Here is a 19691-nt window from a genome sequence, read left to right as displayed (position 1 = left end):
ATAATTCTGTGTCGGGAGGGATTCGCAGCAGCAGCAGTAGCAGCAGCAGCAGCAGCAGCAGCAGCAGCAGCACGGGTGTATCACCACTGCGATAGCAACGCAGCAGCAAACTGCTTCTGCTGCGCACAGCGCTGCAGCAAATCGAAAGAAACGAAACTAAAAGCAAATAATAAAATAAATAAATAAATAACTTAAATAAATAAAGTAAAAAGAGAGTTTTCTGAGTCAAAAAGTATGTCCCGAGCTAGCTTGCTGCAGCGGTCGGAGCAGCTGCTGCTGCTGCTGCTGGTCGCCAACTGCTGGGCAGCTGGGATTTGGGAATTTAATTACATAAATAGAATTTAAAAATGAGTTAAAATGAATTAATTTAATTTATTTAACATTAAAAAAATTGTTTTTCTTTCAGGAGTCTTTCAATACTTCATTCAGGGGGGTGTGCAGCAGACCAACGACGACAGCGCCGCTGCTGATGCTGCTGCTGCTGCTGCTGCTGTCTGTCTCTGCTGTTCTGTCTCTTCTCTCGCTGGAAGAAACAGAAGTCGATTCAAGTCGAAGTTTTGAAGTGTACATACACCCCAGTTGCAGGGCGCTCTACACTCGACGCGCTGCTGCTGCTCTCCTTTACGGTTCTGCTTCGTCCGGGGGGCCCCTCACCAGCAGCAGCAGCAGCAGCAGCAGCAGCAGCAGCGTTTGCTTCTATCTTCTACGGACTTCAGCAAAGACACTATGGAAAAGAGATTCGACGGCCAAGTTGCTGTCATTACAGGTCAGTTATGAGGGGCCCTTTTGCTGCTCTTCTAGCTGCTGCTGAGGGAGCCTCAGGTGTATCCGCAGCTCCTGCTGCTGCTGCAGCGGTTGCATGCATGCAGCAGCACGTCTTTAGCTGCAAAAGTCTGAGCGGCAGATTTAAGGCCTATTTGTCTCCCCGCCTCAGCAGCACACCAGGCCCATCTGCAGCAGCAGCAGCAGCAGCAGTGTCTTGGCCTATCTCTTTGTACCTGAAAGAAGTTAATTAGACCTCGAGGGCCAGAAGGAACTAGGGGAGAAGCAGCAGCCGCTGCTGCTGCTGCCGTTGCCGCTGCTGCTACCGCTGCTGCTGCCGCTGCTGCCGCCGCTGCTGCTGCTGCTGCTGCTGCTGCTGAGCTGCGCGGAGGCCTCTGCTGCTGCATGCAGGCGCTGGCGGCGGGCTCGGCCGCGCCTACGCGCTGGCCTTTGCAAAGAGGGGCGCGAAAGTTGTGGTGAACGACTTGGGGGTGGCACTGGCTGGGGATGCAGCAGCAGCAGCAGCAGCAGGTGAGAAGCGCGTTATTTGCGCGAACTGCGGGGCCAAACGCGGAATAAAATGTGAACAATTCATAAAAGTTTAAATATATTTTATAATAATTCATTTATTTCCACTGGTTGAAGCGGATCCGCGAAGTTTCCGGGCTGATCAGAAAACGTGAATTGTCAATTGAGGTGTACAGACACCTGAACAGAACACGCCACGGCGTTTTGTGCGGCTTCATGGAAGGGAATTTTATGCTTTTTTGATTGTTTTGAAGCGGAAAACAACATTATTTACTATTTTAATGCCTTTTTGGATCATTTTTGAAAGTTTATTTGCAATTCGATCACGAAGAGGCTTGGTTTCGCGTTTGAATTCCGTTTTTGCAATTCCAGTTTCTCACAAACTTCCACTCCTCAATTTTCAACAATTTCTTTATTCGAAAGCTTTTAAGAACCTCAGCAGCTATTTCTTTCCAGACCATTATGCCTCGGACTTTTATTTTGTTTTATTTCTTTCATTTTTCTGAAGTTCAAATTTGCAAATCTTTTCTGTTTCACCTGCATTTGTTTTCTTGAGGAGCCTCATGAGCCTTCTGAATCTTTCAAGAATATCTTGTTCAAAATGAAATTTTTATTTTTATGTTAATTGAATTTGCAATTCGGACTAAAAGGCCGGACTTTCCTAAGAGGCCTTTATGCATCGCGGGGGCCTCCAGCTGCTGCTGCAGCAGCTTCACTGCAGCAGCTGCTGCAGCGCCTTCTCTGCAGCAGCTGCTGCAGCGCCGTTGCTCTAGCAGCTGCTGCAGCTGCTTTTCTGCAGCTGCCCGTGCACCATCAGCTGCGGCGCCTTTGCCTCAGCAGCTGCTGCAGCAGCTTCGCCGCAGCAACAGCAGCAGCAGCAGCAGCAGCAGCAGCAGTGGGTGTGTGCAGGCAGCCGCCCCGCGGACTTGGTGGTGGCGGAGATCCGGCGCGGGGGCGGCGAGGCCGTGGCGAACTACGAAGACGTGGGGGAGGGCTGGAAAATAGTAGCAGCAGCAATTAAGACTTTTGGAAGAATTGACATTTTAATCAACAATGCGGGAATCCTCAGAGACGCTTCCTTCGCCAAAATGACCGAACAGGACTGGGACAGAGTCATGCACGTCCGCAGACACAGCCCCTGCTGCTGCTGCTGCTGTGCTGCTGCTGCTGCTGCTGCTGCTGTTGCTGCTGCTGATGGGTGGGGCTTGTGCTTTTTGTGGCTGCTGCTTCAAGTGGTAGTTTTGCTCCAATAAATTGGCCGTGGAGACTTGTTATTTATTTTGTTTTTCGTTCTTCAAACTTCACCAAAAAGTGCATTTTTGCTGCTGCTTCTGCTGCACTGCCACAGCGTTTTCGCAGAAAGAAGTGCGAAGCTGCAGTGGAGTGACCAGTGGTCCACTGGGAGTCAACTGGCCAATTAAAAGGCCACGTGTGAGTTTTAGTTTGCTTTTTATTTGCATGTTTTGCTGCTGCTCAGGTGCACCTGAAGGGGGCCTTTGCATGCACGAAGGCCGCGTGGCCGCACATGGTGCAGCAGAAGTACGGGCGCATTATAAACACGGCCAGCGCGTCGGGACTTTACGGCAACTTTGGACAGGTGGGGTTGTTGTTATTTGTCTTTCGGGTTTATTTGTCTTTTGGGTCTTTTGGGGAGTCAAAAGATCTTTAAATCACTTCAAATGGACTTAATTCAAGAAAGATCTGCGGAAACGCGAGCTGTAGATACACCCGGCGCCGCCCGCTGCAGAAAGCGAAAGCTGCACAGAAAACGCCCCAAAAGCTGGTTTAAATTGCCAAATAGTTTAATTAAATTAATTTATTTATTATTTTTGAGTTTTGTTTCCTTTGATTCGCCACTTTTTGCATGCAGACCAACTACAGCGCTGCAAAGATGGCGCTGGTGGGCATGTGCAAGACTCTCGCGGCTGAGGGCCAAAAGTATAACATTAAAGTCAACTGTGTGGCTCCTTTGGCGGGTTCGTTGGGCCAAATGGTGCATTAAAGTTTAAATTAATTTAATTAATTTAATTTAATTAATTAATTAAGTAATTAATCAGTTTAGTTAAATAATCTCTCCAAAATCTGGAGCTAAATGCCATTTTTCGGGAGTGCTCAGCTAGTCAGGAGGCTTCAGGGGCTCTTGATTAGTTCATATTCTTAAATTATTTTCATGTAATTAATTTATTTGAAATTTGGGGAATTAAGATTTTAATTTAATTATTTATTTGAAAGGCCTTTGGGCTCTTTAGCTTTGTTTGCTGGCGGCGGCTGCATTTCTGTTGCTGCTGCTGCGGCTGCGGCTGCATTTCTGCTACTGCTGCTGCTGCTGCGGCTGCACTTCTGCTACTGCTGCTGCTGCTGCTGCTGCGCGCACTTTTGCTGCTGCTGTGTCTTTCTTTCGGCTTTGGGGGCCCTTGACAATAAATAGAAAAGCAGCAAAATCTGTACTGTTAAAGTACTGAGTGCTGCCACTTGAGCTGCTGCTGCTGCTGCAGCAGCAGATTAATGCCTTGGAAATGCACGTAATAATATAATTTGCATCTATATATTTACATATTGTTGCATATATTTATGCATGCATATATATATATATTATTTATTTTATATATTTATATTTTAATATATGAATTTATTTTGCTGCAGCAGACACATAAGCACAGGCAGCAGCAGCAGCAGCGAGGTGTAGGTGCTCTGCAGCAAATGCTTTTTCGCTCATTTCTCGACCATTTTTTGCGCTTTTTTTTCGTTTTATGGATTTAATTGCTGCTTTTTTATTAATTGTTGTTTATTGATTAATTAATTGCTGCTTTTTGTCTTGTTTTTGCTGCTTTTCGCTGCCAAATCCGCCAGGAACGCGCATGACTGCGGGGGTGCTGCCCCCCCAAATTCGAGAAGCCCTCAAGCCCGAGTGCGTGGCTCCTGTGGTGCTTTACTTGAGTTCGAAGGAGTGCAATGAAACCGGACAAGTGAGTTGAAGAATGAATTTAAATTTGATTTAATTTATTTAATTTAATTGAAATAATTTAAATTAATTCATTCAAATGAATTCATTCAAGTGCAATTCATGTTTCCCAACTTTCCCACTTAGACGCGAAATTTCCCCGATTTCAAGTTTCCCGAAAGTTGAATTCGTGATTATCTGATAAATCCCGCAATTCAATTTTAATAATTCTTTTTTTTCTTTTTTGAAATATTATTGAATGCATGCATTTAAAAGAATTAAAATGGGAAATCCCAGAATATTAAAGGGAAGTTTTTGAAAAGCCATTAGCTGGCTTTTGCAAATGCAGAAATGCATGCAAAGCGATCTGCGAGCCCCCGCCTGCAGCTCCAGCCCATTTGCTGCATTTTGAATTTAATTTCATTTAATTTCAAAATTAATTTATTTATTTTTAATTCGAACTTTAAAACATGTTTCTGCAAATGTAGCCGAGAAACGCGACTTTCGAGGATGAAAGTGCGAAAAGCTGCTTTCAAAATATACTTTTACGCACTTTTTGAACCCCATTTGGATTTGCTGCTGCTGCTCTTGCTGCTGCTGCTGCTGCTGCTGCTGCTGCGCAGGTGTTCGAGGTGGGGGCGGGCTGGGTTGCTGCAGTGCGGTGGCAGCGGAGTCAAGGAAAGACATTTCCTTCGAGTTTCACTTTGGAGGACTTGAGCAAAGAATGGAAAACTGTTTTGGATTTCAAAGACAAAGTTTCTTACCCAAGCTCTCTCCAGGACTCCCTCATTATGGTGGGACTCACGAGCTGCTGCTGCTGCAGCTTCTCCCTGCTGCTGCTGCTGCTGCTGCTGCTGTTGCTGCTGCTCTCGTCTGCCGCTGCGTTCGTTTGCTGCTGCTTTCGTCTGCTGCTGCGTTTGTTTTCTGCTTCTTTCGTTTCCTGCTGGTTTCGTTTGCTGCTGCTTTCGTTTGCTGCTGCTGCTGCTGCCGTGATTTGCGGCTGTTAGTATTTGCAGCTGCTCTCTTTTGCATCTGCTTCCGTTTGTTGCTGGTTTCGTCTGTTGCTGCTCTTTGTGCTGGTGTTTTCGTTTGCTGCTGCTTTCCCTTGCTGCTGATTTCATTTGCTGCCGCTTCCTTTTGCTGCTGGTTTCATTTGCTGCTGGTTTCATTTGCTGCTGGTTTCATTTGCTGCTGGTTTTTCTGCTGCTTTCTTCGGCTGCCGCTTTCTTTTGCTTCTGCTTTCTTTTGCTGCTGCTTTCTTTTGCTGCTGCTTCATAGTTAAATGCGCAGCCGGGCCATTCTGAATCCTCAGGAATGACTTGCTGTTGCATTGCATTGACAAAGGCAAACATGCAAGAAGTTGTATTTGTTTCTGTGTTTTTGTTTTTGTTTTATTTCTTTTATTTAATTATTTATTTTAATTTCCTTTTGCTGCTTCTCTGCGTCTTCAGGCGTCGCAGCAAATAGTGTCGGAAGGAAAGGCTGCTGCTTCCGGCGAAGAAGGCGCAGCAGCGCCTGCTCCTGCTGCTGCTGCTGCTGCAGGCAGCTGCTCGAAAGCCGAAAAGATCTTCAAAATGCTTGCTGCTTACTTGGAACTTGACAAAGAAAAGACGCAGCAGCTAAAGACAAAAGTTAACAGCTGCTTCCTCTTCGAAATTGCTGCTAAGCAGCAGCAGCAGCCCGTGCTGCAGTGGACCATTGACCTGCGCCAAGACGGAGGTTTGTCTTTTAATTCTTTTTGCTTTTATTCTTTTATAATTATTTTTTTAAATCATTATTCTTTTGTTCCTTTTTAATTGTACTTCAAATTAAAATTCCGAAAAAACGAAACATGTCAAGCAGCTAAACTTTGAAACCCTCGAACCAATGCTGAATTAAATAGAGCTGCTCAGTTGAGTGCATTTGCTTCTCTCTAAACCCTAAACCCTAAACCCTAAACCCTAAACCCTAAGCCCATTTGGTCTTTTTGGTTTTCCTGGGCATTTGGGAGATTGAAGATGCGACGCTGCGGCGTCGCTGCAGCGCAGAACAGCAGCAGCAGCAGCAGCAGCAGCAGCAGCAGCAGCAGCAGCAAGTACTTGGTTGCCCCCCTTTGTGTGAACAATGCCGAACACGTGAACTCGAGTTGAATGTCCAAATGCACTGCTGTGCTTTCCCCGCTGCTGCTGCCGCTGCCGCTGCTGCTGCTGCTGCTGCTGCTGCTGCTGCTGCAGAGGGCTGCGCGAAGGCGGGCGTGTGGGGCGCAGCGGACGCGACGTTTGCCGTGGGAGAAGAGGCGTTTTGCAGGATTTGTTTGGGAGAATTAAATCCCCAAGTTGCGTTTTTGCAAGGAAAGATGAAAATAAAAGGCAGCATGGCAGCAGCAGCAAAGTTCACTCCCCAGCTCTTCCCCCCCATTTCCCCCGCGCTGCTTTCCCTGGAAGCCGCGGAGGCCGTGCGCCAGTTCCTCAGCAGCAGCAGCAGCAGCAGCAGCAGCAGCAGCAAGCCCGCTGCTGCTGCTGCTGCTGCACCTGCTGCTGCTGCTGCTGCGGGGGGCCACACTCTCAGCCAAAAAGCTGCGAAGCTGCAAAGCGCAAAACTCTTTCCTTTTCTTATGGACCATCTCAAGTCCCCCGCAGGCGCCAATCTCGTCAAACAGGTAATTTTAATTTTAATTTTAATTTTAATTTTGATTTTAATTTTGATTTTAACTTTTTATTCTTTTGGTTTAATTCAAAATATAATGGAAAATCAATTGACGAGGTGTTCAGGCTTGTTCACGTGCGTCTTTGGCTTTCTAGAGAGCCATATATATATTTATATTTATATTTATATTTTTATTTATATTTATATTTATATATTTTTATGTTTTTCTGTTTATATATTTATATATTTTTGTATTTATATATTTTTATATATATTTACATTTATATTTATATTTATATATATATTTATATCTATATTTATATTCATATATTTATATATTTATATACTTGTATATGTATATATTTATGTATATACATATATATGTATATACTTTAATTTGCATGTAAATTCTAATTTTTATATATTTATATATTTATATATATGTAAAGTGGACACTTCTATACATATATATGCATTCATAAACAAATATATCTATCTGTACAATACTTAAATATGGATATATAAACATAATAAACAAATAAATAAATAAAATTAAATAAAATTAATTGATTAACTAATTAATTAATTGATAATAATAAATATATAAATGTATGCATCTGTATGTTTATATATTTTCATTTGTGTGGATGCAAGTTAAAGCCCACATGACGCATATATTTATTTGTACAATACATATATTTATACATTTACATATTTATATATTTATATATTTGTATATTTATTTATATATTTGTAGATATAGATATATATATGTATTTATACATACATATATATAAATATAAATAAACATATATATATAATTGTATATATATATATTTATATATATTTATATTTTTTGTGATTTTGCACTTTTGCATTCCTCAGCAGATACAAAATAGTATTACATCTCTTTGGCTCTCCACTTCCGCATATAATATATATAAACAGCTCTGTATATAAATGTATATATAAATATAAATATAAATATTATGTAAGTACAAATATAAACATAAAAATATATATTCAGATAATGGATATATAAAGAGGTAGCTACTTCTTAAAACGTTTCTGGCTGTGTATTCCCTGCAAAAGCATGCACATACATCTATATGAATGCATGCACGTAAGCAGCCCCCCACAGCAGCAGCAGCAGCAGCAGCAGCAGCAGCAGCAGCGGGCGCGTGGGGCGTGCAGGTGGGGTGTATCTACCGCGTGGACCTGCTGCCGAGCACAGGGGAAGGGCCCACTTGCACTTTTTATATAAATCTGAAGCAGCAGCCGCCGCGGGTGTGGGAGAGCAGCAGCAGCAGCAGCGAGCCCTACGACTGCTGCTTCACTCTCAAAGACGAAGTTTTTTTCAAACTTGCAACTGGACAACTCAACCCCCAAATGGCGTTTCTCCAGGGCAAAATGAAGATCAAAGGCAGCACCAAAGCTGCCATGAAGTTCACCAGAGACATGTTCCCCAAGATCTCCAAACTCTAGCCCCGAAAACGGGCGCAAACGCCTTCCTGCTGCTGCTGCTGCAGCTGCTGCTGCTGCTGCAGCAGCACCACGCAGTGCAGCGGGCTTTCTCGCGCGTCCTTGCATGCGAAAGTATGCTTATTTATGTTTATACTTATGTTTGTATTTATAATTATATAAATATTAATTTATATCTATACTTGTATTTGTACTTGGATGCATGCAGCGGGGGTTTTGCTTCCTGTACTGTGTATGCAGACACCGCGTGCCCATGTACCGCTGCACACGCTGCATCCACTTAGCTGTTTTTGTTTAAATTTGCAAAAAAGTGCAAATAAGTGAAAATAAATGAAAATAAATGCAAATTAATGCAAATAAGTGCAAAAATTGCAATTTATATATGTATGTATTGTGCTTGTGCAAACATTTGCACAGCAGTTGCGGTGTACAGACACAGCAAGCATTCCTGCCTCCGTGTTCCGGGGTGTACGTACACCTGGCTTTTAGAGGCTTTTCTTCCGTGTTAGAATTTGCATGCAAAGCACCTGCAGCAGCTGGCGCTCTTCGCTGCTGCTGCTGCTGCTGCTGCGCTCCTGCAACTGCAGCAAAAGAACTGCTTATTTGAATTTCTCCGCTAGTGCTATGCAGCTAAGCAACGCGGGCCCCTGCAGCAGCCTCCTCTCCACGCAGCAGCAGCAGCAGTAGCGGCAGCAGCAACAGTAGCAGTAGCTGCAGCAGCAGCAGCTGACTTCAATTGTATCTTAACGACTTTGCAGCAAATCTTAGCCTCCCTTCTACCGCCTAAAACCGAGCAGTTGCGTCAGTTGGCAGCAAAACAACCACGTCTGCTGCTGCAGCAGTTGCTGCTGCTGCTGCAGCAGTCGCCGCTGCTGCCGCGCGGACAGCAGCCAGCAACCCAGCAGCAGCACAGAGCACGCGAGTGCTTGTGCTGTTTTTAATTATTTATTTATTTATTTGTTTATATTTATTCATTATTATTTACTTATAATTCTTTATTTCTCTCTTTTTTATTCTTCCTTCTGCTTCAGCATGCCCTTCTTGCAGTAGCGCTGGTTGCGCAGGAACTTCGGGCACATCTGCAAAAAAAGAAAGAAAAAACAGCATTTAAATGCAAATAAACAAAGACATGCAAGCAGCAGCAGCAGCTGCTGCTGCTGCTGCTGTTTGCATGCATTTGCTGCTTCATTTGCTGCTGCGCATGCAGCAGGGGCCTCAGCCTGACGTGCAAAAGCAGCTTTCCCCAGCAGCTGTCGGGGCCACGCGTGGTGGGGCGCTTTTGTCTCATCCTGGTCCCTTTTTGCATTTAATTATTTAAATTATAATTAAAAACATGAATTAAAACATGTTAAAATTCAAAATGTCCAAAAAATTAAACTTTTGCTGCAGAAAACGACGCAGCCGCTGCTGCGCCACCACCGCCACTCCCGGGTGTATGCGCAGACACCCCAAGTGGCGGCTAGCCGCAACAGCAGCAGCAGCAGCAACAGCAGCAGCAGCAGCTAGCTTCTTTTTGCTGCTGCTGATGGGCCTCAACTTACCCCCTTGGTGGAGGTTTTTCTCCTCCGGGGAACCTTCTTGATCCCATTGCGGTGGGCCTTTCTGTTCTGCAGCAAAACACAGCAGCAGCAGCAGCAGCAGCAGTCACCGCCGGCCCCACAGCAAGTAGACCAGCAGTCCACTGGTCCACGGGCAAAGAAAGCAGCAGTTTGATGCTCGCCATACGCTGCTGCTGCTGCTGCTGCTGCTGCTGCCCCACTGTTTGCGAATGCAGCAGCAGCAGCAGCAGCTGCTGCTGCTGCTGCTCTCGCTAAAACTGCACTTCTTGCAAAGAAAAGCAAAGTAGGCTAAAGGATTATCTACTGCTTCCCGCGGGACATTTTGCTGCTGCTGCAGAGCAGCAGCAGCAAGGGCGGCCGCCCGCTTGCCTGGTTGTGGTTGGTGTGGTTCTTCGACTTGGCCATTTTCTTGCTGCTTGTTGTCGAAAGAACAAAAAAAAGAAATAATGAAATATAAATAAAGAAGTTTTAATTTAGAGCAGCAAGAAAAGGAAAGTCGCCAAACTAAGAGCTGCAGCAGCACTGACGGCTCCGGGGCTGTGGGGCAGCAGCCCCGAGAAGGGGCTGCAGCGCGGGGCCTTTCTTTTCTTTTATCTTTATTAAATATACGAATTGAAATTAAAACTAAATTTATTATTAATTTTATCCTTTTTATTCATATTGCATGCAAAAGCTGTTGCATGCTGCTGTTGCCGAGTGCCGCGCTGGCGGCCGAGGCGTACGTACACCCGAAACTGCGTACTGAAACCAGCAGACCAAAAAGCCAGAAGCCCCAATCACTCTAAAACTTTGAAATTATTTATTTAGCTGCAGCTAGCTGCAGTTTTAGAACTTTAAAAATGATCATTTAGCTGCAGCTAGCTGCGCTTTGAATCTGCTGCAGCTAAGCTGCTGCAGCTAGATAACAAGCTAGCTGCCGTTCAGCAGGCAGCACTAGCCCGAGCAGCGACAAGCGCAGCGGCAGCAGCAGCCGCTGCTGCTGCTGCTGCAGCAGAAGCAGCAGTCGCAGCACGAGCAAGAAGCACAGCAACAAGGGCAGCAACGAGGCGAGCTCCCGCCAGCAGCAACTTGCTGTTGCAGCAGCAACTTGCTGCTACAGTGGCCCGCAGCAGCTCGAAGGAAGCCACTCAAAGTGACCACCCGCAGCGCAGCAGTTGGACCAATGGTCCATTTGAATTCTTTTTATTTTCCCAAATTTGCCTTTTGCTGCTGTTGCGGCTTCTGCTGCTCCTTTATTAGCTCGAAAGGTTTTATTTTTTAATAAAATTCTCCGCATCTTTTGAATTAAATAATTTAATTGATTTAATTTTTTTTTCCCCTTTTGCTGCTGCCGCAGCCTCTTTACTAGCAGCTAGCAAAAGCCACTGCAGCGCAGCAGCAAGGAGCAGCACTTTGGGTCTTTCGCAGAAAATATTTTAAGTTTATTTTAAATGCCAAAATGCATTTAAAAGAATTTAAAAATGCATTTAGTTAAATGCAAAATGCGCAAAATTCTTTCACTTTCAGCCCAATGTCTATTTAGATCATTAAGCATATTTACATTTTTAATTTATTAATTTATTTACTTTTATGTGGAACAAACAAGTGAATTAATGTTTTTACATATTTATTTATTTATTTATTTATTTATTTAAAGACAATTAAGGCTGTTTGTGGACTGCCGAGAATTTGGGGTGTCTGTACGCGCAAAAAGACTTGCATTTAGATCTTCACTTCAAAATTTATATTTACATTTATTTATATTTATATTTATATTTATATTTGTACCTACATTTATTCATATTTATTTTTATATTTATTTATATTTATTTATATTTATTTACATTTTGCCCTGGAGAACACGCAGGGGCTAAAATTGTAGCAAAAGCTCAAATCTGTCGTCTGTTTTGCATTGTAAAATTAATTAAATTAATTTAAATTAATTAAACAAATTATGTAATTTAAATTAAAATAATTAAAATAATTAAAATGCAATTTAAATCAAAATAAAACAAATTAAAATGCCAAGAAAACCTAAAATTCGTTGGAGTACAAACAGCCGCTGCTGTCAATACACTGCAGTTCAAACAGCAACAAACGGCCCCATATGCAGCGTCTGCTGCAGCAGCTGCTGCACATGCTGCTGCTGCTGCAGCTGCAGAAGCTGCTGCTGGAGCTTCAGACGCTACTGCTGCAGCTGAAGAAGCTGCTGCTGCTCCTGCTGCTGCTGCTGCAACTGTAGCTCGTGTTGGTGCGGCTACTGCTGTGCTTGCTGCTGCAGCTACTGCAGCTGCAGGTGTTGCTAATGTCCCTGGCGCTGCGGCCGTTGCTAGTGCTGCTGCAGCTGCTGCTGTTGCTGCTGTTGCTGCAGTTGCTGCTACTGCTGCCTCAGCTGCCTCAGTTGTTGCTGCCTCGACTGCTGCTACTGCGCTTTTGCTGCTGCTGCTGCTGCTGCTGCGCGCGCTTTGTATCACCTCCAAAAATTCAATCTATTGAGTTAATCCTTTCTGTTTCTCCCTTTTATTTATTTATTTATTTATTTATTTATTTATTTATTTAAAAATTGTTTTTTACTTCACTTTAATTCGTTTGGCTTCTTCACTCGTCTTCTGAGGGTTCGATGGGATCTCCATTTTCGTCGCACTCAATCACCTCCTCCACCTGCAACACCCCCAAACCCTAAACCCTAAACCCTAAACCCTAAACCCTAAACCCTAGGCCCTGTGGAGCCAAACCCTGAAGACAGAAGCCCTGCTCAACGCCGCGCACCCCTAGGCCTCGCCGCTGCTGCCTGCGGGCCGCGGCTGTGCCCGCAGCTAGGGTTTAGGGTTTAGGGTTTAGGGTTTAGGGTTTGGCTCGCCTCGGGGTAGTAGTACTTGAGCATTTGCTCCATTCCTCTCTTCACCGTCACTGTCGAAGAGGGGCAGCCCTGGCAGCTGCCCAGCAGGTGTACGTACAGCGCGCCGCTCTCCGCGTCGAAGCGCAGCACTTCCACGTCGCCCCCGTCGCTCTGCAGCAGCAGCAGCAGCAGCAGCAGCAGCAGCAGCAGCAGCAGCGGGAGACTCCGTACACGCAGCAAAGGCAGCAGCAGCTGGGGGAGCACATGCTGTAGATGCAGCAAAGGCTGCGGATGCTGCAGCGGCAGTATTAGCAGCAGCAGCAGCAGCAGCACATGCTGTGGATGGCAGTTCCGGCGGCAGATGCAGCAGCAGTAGCAGCAGCAGCAGCAGACGCCGTGGATGGCTGTTCCCGCAACAGGTGCAGCAGCAGCTTGAACAGTAACAGCAAAAATGCTTTAAAACGCAGCCCGCTGGGCAGACAAACTGGATAAGCAGCAAAAGGCAAGCAGAAAGCAGCAGCAGCAGCAGCAGCAGTAGCAGCAGCAGCCAAAACGACAGGAGCGGCCAGAGCAGCAAATACCACAGCAGCGGCGGAAGTTACAGCAGCAAACGCAGCCCCGAAAGCAGCAGGTGCAGCAAATTGAAAAGCAGCTGCTGCATCTCAGGAAGCAGCAGCAGCGGTCAAAGCATCAGCAGCAGCAGCGCAGTCAAAGCATCAGCAGCAGCAGCAGCAGCAGCAGCAAAAACACCACCCCGAAGGCCCCAAGGCAATGCCATGAGAAGCAAAAAGGCAGCTTTAGAGAAGCAAAATGATAAATGCAACAGAAGAAAAAGAAGCAGCAGCAAAAAAGATAAATGCAGAAAAAGAAAACAAAAAAGCAGCAGCAAACCTGCAGCATGGGCTTGACTCTGTGGTTTATTGTCTCTTTGATGGACTCGAAGAGTTCGGCCTCTTCTTCACTTAGGGGCGCGTTTGCTGCTGCTGCCTTTGCTTCTGCTGCTGCTGCTGCTGCTGCTCCTGCTGCTGCGGCCTCCTCGCTCTCTTCCGCTGCAGCAGCAGCTGCTGCTGCAGCAAGCTGCGCATCTACCGAAGACCTGCAGCAGCGGCAGCAGGTGACAGTAGCAGCAGCACCCAAGTCTGGCAGTGTAGATACAGTGCTACCCAGGAAACATGCCGTTGCTGCTGCTGCTGCTGCCGCTGCTGCAGGTCTTCGGTAGATGCGCAGCTTGCTGCAGCAGCAGCTGCTGCTGCTGCTGCTGCTGCTGCTGCTGCTGACCTGATGGCTTCTTCTACCAGGGGCTTTAGTGAGGCCCAGTCTGCTTCTGCTGTCTTCACAACGGAGACAAAGCCAGCCCCAATCAACACAGAGGAGACGCCCTCCACCTGGCAGCAGCAGCAGCAGCAGCAGCAGCAACAGCAGCAGAAACTGTTCGCAGGCGCCCAGGAACAGCAGCGGCCGGTGCAGCAGCTGCAGCACAAAGCAGCAGCGTTCGCTGCAACACCTGCTGCAAAAACAGTAGCAGCCCGGTTTATCAGCAGCAGCAAGAGCAGCAACGGCAGCAGCAGCAGCAGCAGCAGCAGCACCTGCAGCAGTGCTTGAGCCATGGGAGAATCTGAAGTGTCTGCTCATCACACACAAGCCACATATGCTGTTTTGTATTTCTGCTTCTTCTCTTTTTCTTTTTTGGCTTTTTCTGCTGCTGCTTCTGCTGCTGATGCTGCTGCAGCTGCTGCTCTACGCCTCCCAGTCTAGCTGCGGCGCCTCTGCCAACAGCAGCAGCTGCTGCTGCAGCGGCAGGTCCGGCAGCAGCACTAGCCACAGCCCAAACTGGAGGGGCTACTGTGACAGCAGCAGCACTGGCAGCCACAGCGTCTGCTGTAGCAGCAGCAGCACCAGCAAAGACAGCCACGGCAGCAGCAGCAGCAGCAAGACAACAGCTGCAGCAACGCAGAAGCGACAGCAGCAAAACGACAGCGGCAGCAACTAAACAGCACCAGCGGCAACAAAACAGCATCAGCAACTAAACAGCAGTAGCGGCAGCAAAACTGCAGCAGTACTCGAAAGACGGCAGTAGCAGCAGCAGCAGCAGCAGCAGCAGGTGTCCTCACTGCTGCTGCCTCTATAGAACTGCGTCGAAGTGACTTTCCCCTTTTTGTTCACCAGAGGCCGCGAGAGAAGAGGCCTGAACTTCAGGGCGTTAGGGTTTGGGGTTTCTTCTGCGGGTATTGAGTCTGCTGCAGAGCTGAGGCAGCGCACACCTGCTGCTGCTGCTGCTGCTGCTGCTGCTGGTTGCGGAGCTGCTGCAGGGGTGAAGGAAGGCAGAGCGGCTCGCATGCAGCCGAGTGACGAAGGTGGGGGATAGGCGCCTCGGCTTAGTGCTGCTGCTGCTGCTGCTGCTGTTCTGGCCAAGGGGCTGCGGCCTGCAGCAACAGCTGCTGCTGTGGCTGTCGCCACAGTTGAAGCTGTTCGCCTCAAAAGAAGCCCTTGCATCTTCCTGTCAAGTGCAGCAGCAGTAACAGCTGTGGGAAGCGGTTCCACTTGCTGCCGCAGCTGCTGCTGCTGCTGCTAGAGTGTCTCAGGAGTTGCACTGAATCGGCAGGTGTGTATGCAGCAAATACTTTCGCCACCTAAGAATGCGAAAGAAATTAAAATAAATTTGATAAACAAGTGCATGCAGTTTGGGTCCTCGCATACATCGTCGATTGCTCGCGCAGCAGCAGCAGCGCAGCCGCCGCTGCTGCTGCTGCTCTGCTGCAGCCAAAGGTCACCTCCGGGCTTGCTGCTGCTGCAGCTGCTGAAGCTGCAGCTGCTCCTCCTACTGCTAAACTACAGGAAATTAGAGCATTGGAAAGTACAAAACGATTATCTATTTTTTCATCTAAATGGAAGAAGCTGACGAGTTTTGCTGCTGCTGTTACTCCTGTGCTGCAGTCTGTTGCTGCTGCTCTCGCGCAGCTGCTCTATAAAGCAGTTTCTGCTGCTGCTATAGCAGCTGCAGTGCTGCCTTCTGAGCTGTTTGCTGCTTCTTCTTAGCCGCGTGCATGTAGACTTAGCCACGGACCTGCTGCTGCTGCTGCCGTCTTCGCTGCTGGTATCCCTGCTGCTCAGTTTTACCTGTAGAGTAGCTGCTCCTTTCAGATCTGCTGCTGCTGCCGCTGCTGCTGCTGGCTCAGCCTGTTCTGCTGCAGAGCTGCTCAGTAACTGAAGCCAAGGGGGAGAGCCCCCGGCCACACTGGTGCCCAGAAGTCGCTTTGAGAGCAGTAGCAGCAGCAGCAGCAGCAGTAGTAGTAGCAGTGCCAGCAGCAGCTTCAGTAGAGGCAGCAGCTCAAGCTACTGCAGAGAAGAGTGCAGTAGTGGGTGGCGGGAACGGAGGCGCAAGCTGGTTGGCGCTGCTGCTGCTGCCGCTGCTGCTGCTGCTGTTGCTGCAGCTGCTGTTACTGCCGTTGTCTTAGCCTTTGGTGTTGCTGCTGCGGCTGCTGCTTCCTATTCGTAAATGCAGCAGCAAATGCAGCAGCAGCCCCCTGCTGCTGCTTCCAGCTGGGGAGGCCTCTTTTCCTTATGCAGCGGCTTCACCAGAGAAGTGGAGCGTCGCCGACGCCGCAGCAGCAACAGCAGCAGCAGCAGCTACAGCGGCTGCAGCAACTGCTGCAACTCCGTGCGATGTATTCCTCTCCCCTCTTTCTCGTTTGAAGAGAGCGAAGGGGACCCTGAGGGTAAAGCAACAATCGTGATTCGGCAATGGCAGCGCACTGCTGCCGCTGCTGCTGCTGCTGCTGCTGAGAGCAAGCACCCGTTTGTTGATGCTAGAGACTGGGCTGATGGGTCAGAGGCTTCTGCTGCTGCGCCTCGACCCCTTGTGCTTGACGACCCGCTGCAGCCGGTGGCAGCAGCAGCAGCAGCAGCGCTGCGGTTTCTTGTAAGGCTCCTTGGGGGTGATCCCGACAGCAGCAGCAGCAGCAACAGTAGCGGTGGCAGCAGCAGCAGCTGGAGCTCTTATCTCTCCCCAGCCGGTTGCATCGGCATGCTGCTGGAGGCTTCCTCAACAGAAGCAGCTACGCTTGATCAGCAGCAGCAGCAGCAGCAGCAGTGGCGGCAGCCATGGCAGCTGCAGCGGCGGCCGTCGCAAGGGCAGCAAGGAAAGCGGGCTGAGGAGCAGCTGCAGCAGCAGCTGCAGCAGCAGCTGCAACACGAACAGCTGCTGCAGCAGCAGCTGCAGTACAGCACGCTCTCATCTATCCCCGAGCCGTGGGACTCAGACCTCTCGCTGAGAGGCGTCCTTCCTGCTGCTGCTACTATTCCTGCTGCTGCTGCAGCGGGTGCTGCGCCGCCTTATACGGCGAACGCAGCAGCCTCAGCAGCAGAAGCCTCAGCTGGGGGAGCACCACCACAGGCACAAGCAGCTACAAAAGCAGCAGCAGCAGCAGCAGCAGCAGCAGCAGGAGCAGATGTAGACTGGGAGCTGCTGCTGCGGCGGGCTGCTTCTCGCATTGGTAGCTCACATGAAGTGGACAGCGAGGTATGCCTTGCTGCTGCTGCTGCTGTTATTGCTGCTGCTACTACTGCCGTTGCTGCTGCTGCTGGCCAGTTCGCTGCTAGCCTCGCTGCAGCTGGCCGGCTGCTCAGCCTCTGCAGCAGCAGCACGAAGCAAAATGCTGCACTCAGGCGTGGTTACCTATCCCCATAGTGTATCAAATGCCGCAACACTGCACCACTTCTTGCTGTTGCTGCTGTTGCTGTTGCTGCCTCTCTGCTGCTGCTGCTGCTGCTGCTGATTCCAGGCGAGAGAAGAGCACGATCTGCTGGAGAAAGCAGTCGATGGTTTTTCAAAAGCGGCCAAGGTCGGCAACCGATGTGTTGCTGCTGCTGCTGCTGCTGCTGCTTGATGCGTCTGTGCCGCTGCAGTTCTTGTTGCTGCAGCGGCGGTTGTTGCTGCTTTTGTTGCTGCTACTACTTCGAGCACTGCTACTGGCCCTTCAACAGATAGTCTGTTCTTTTAAATACTTTTGCAAAACTGTAGGGCCACCGCTGAAGCAGCAGCAGGAAATGCTGCACCTGCAGCAGCAACAGCAGCAGCTGCTGCAGCAGCAGCCGCTGCAGCAGCATTAGCTGCTGCTGCCGCTGTTGCTACTGATTCACCATATGTGGGTAGATGTACAGGGGCCCGCTGCTGCCTTTCCCGCTCATCTGCTGCACTTGAAAAAGGACCTGGAGGTGCCCATTCTTTTTTCCTTCGACGCAAATCTCACGGTGCAGCCACAACTACTCCTGCTGCTGTTGCTGCTGCTGCTGCTGCTGCCGCTGCTGCCGTTGCTGCTGCTGCTGTAGCCTTGGTGCTTGCTGCTACAGTTTTGCGCTTTAAGGTATAGGGAATGCTGGCTCGATTTTATTACTGAATGCTACCGTTACGTCACCACGGTGCGGTCTGTTGCTGCTGCTGCTGCTGCTGTTGCTGTTGATGTTGCTGTTGCTGCTGCTGCTGCTGTTTTGTTCCACCAGACCCTCAACTTCCTGGTCCTGTCTTCCACTGGAGAGCAACTTGCGAAGCTGCATCTCCCGCTGCGGCAAGTCAGCTCATGCACAGTGCAGCACTATCGTTTCCGTTGCTGCTGCTGCTGTTGCTGCTGCTGCTATTGCTGCTGCTGCTGTTGCTGCTGCTGCTGCCGCTGTTGCAGCAGCTGCTGCTGTTGGTGTTCTTTAGTTGTCAATTATAGAGCGAATTCGAAGCGGAGATTTACCTAACACTTTAGTCTTTCTTTGAACAGCAGCAGCAGCAGCAGCAGCAATGCAAAAACTGCCGCTGCTCAGACGCAAACTGCAGCAGCAGCAGCAACTGCAACAGCAGCAAATTTTGTGAGGCGAGTTTTCTCCCTTGCTTTCTTTGCAGATAGAGAAGGTGCTGCTGCCGGAAGAAACAGAGGCAAGCAGCACCAGACCTTCGTTTGCACTATTGTTGCTGTTGTTGCTGCTGCTGCTGCTGCTACGTTGGCGACAGCGCGAGCCAACCAAGATACATTGGAAGACAGATGAAGCAAAATAGATAAAGGCATTAGCTACTGTTGCTGCACCCTTTACAGCTAGTATTTCTGCCGCTGCTGCTGTTGCAGCTGCTATTGCTGCTGTTCCCGTTGCTGCTGCTGTTGCTGCTGTTCCTTTGCAGGATCCATCGGTGTGGGCACATCTAAATTGTTTGAGCATTGCAAGAGACTGCGCCGTTGTACTGAAGGCAAGATATCCATTTGCTGCCGCTGCTGCTGCTGCTGCTGCATAAAAGCGTGCGCTGCTGCATGCTGCTCTTCTGGCAGCATCCACAAAGTACTGCTGCTTCTGCTGCTGCACAGCAGTAAACCGCCTTTACATTCATTCAGTCAGGCGTGTTTCTGTCGCTGCATGCGCTGCTGCTGCTGCTTGTGCTGCTGCTGCTGCTGCTGCTTTTGCCGCTGCTGCTGCTTCAGGTGAATGGCGATGATCTGCTGCAGATGAAGCTCTCTGGAAGCCTCCCCAATTCTTTCTCTTTCTTCGATTTTGCCCACAGCCATTTGCTGCTGCTGCTGCCGACGCAGCAGCAGCGAACCCTCGTGTACGCTTCTCTGCGGCTGTTGTGCTATCAGCAGCAGCAACAGCACTTCGCCACCTCAGAACCCGCAGCAGCAGCAGCAGCGGCTGCTGCTGCTGCTGCACCCGACTCTGATGCACTCTTCACACCTCTCGATTCCACTGCAAATATCTCCAGACGGCTGCTGCAGGACTAAAGCTGCAGCAGCAAGGCCAGCCATGCACACGGCAGCAGCTAGCAGCAGCAGCGAGCCGCAGCAACTAGTTTCTGCTGCCTCCGCCATGGCCACTAGAGCAGCAGCAGCAGCAGCAGCTTAGCTAGCTGTAACTGTGTGTAGCTAGCTGAGTCTGTTGATGGCTGGCCGTGGGTGGCTAGCTGTGACTGTGGGCGGCTAGCTGTGGCTAGCTAGCTGTGGCTAGC

At 48.7% G+C, this 19691-nt stretch overlaps 3 protein-coding genes across 3 annotated transcripts; 2 read left to right on the top strand and 1 right to left on the bottom strand.

Moving 5' to 3' along the window:
• Positions 1–726: 726 nt before the first annotated feature.
• Positions 727–8341, top strand: ETH_00027740 (peroxisomal multifunctional enzyme type 2, putative; the record flags this gene model as incomplete). Its single annotated transcript, XM_013372691.1, has 10 exons — positions 727–766; positions 1174–1293; positions 2128–2411; positions 2768–2887; positions 3161–3266; positions 4141–4256; positions 4855–5025; positions 5683–5950; positions 6259–6869; positions 8051–8341. The coding sequence occupies 10 exons, from the start codon at positions 727–729 to the stop codon at positions 8339–8341; spliced, it is 2127 nt and encodes a 708-aa protein (XP_013228145.1).
• A 4133-nt stretch (positions 8342–12474) lies between these two features.
• On the bottom strand, positions 12475–15052 carry ETH_00027735 (NifU-like domain-containing protein, putative; the record flags this gene model as incomplete). Its single annotated transcript, XM_013372690.1, has 6 exons — positions 12475–12537; positions 12737–12886; positions 13607–13811; positions 13994–14100; positions 14302–14339; positions 14827–15052. 6 exons carry the CDS (start codon positions 15050–15052, stop codon positions 12475–12477), a joined length of 789 nt encoding a protein of 262 aa, XP_013228144.1.
• Positions 15053–16211: 1159 nt separating this feature from the next.
• Positions 16212–17402, top strand: ETH_00027730 (uncharacterized protein; the record flags this gene model as incomplete). Its single annotated transcript, XM_013372689.1, has 1 exon — positions 16212–17402. The coding sequence occupies one exon, from the start codon at positions 16212–16214 to the stop codon at positions 17400–17402; it is 1191 nt and encodes a 396-aa protein (XP_013228143.1).
• Positions 17403–19691: the final 2289 nt, after the last annotated feature.

This window comes from Eimeria tenella, genomic scaffold, assembly GCF_000499545.2.
Source record: "Eimeria tenella Houghton genomic scaffold, Eth_scaff103, whole genome shotgun sequence".
NCBI lineage: Eukaryota > Apicomplexa > Conoidasida > Eucoccidiorida > Eimeriidae > Eimeria > Eimeria tenella.
Note: the sequence above shows the minus strand (reverse complement) of the source record. Positions and strands in the feature narration are given on the sequence as shown.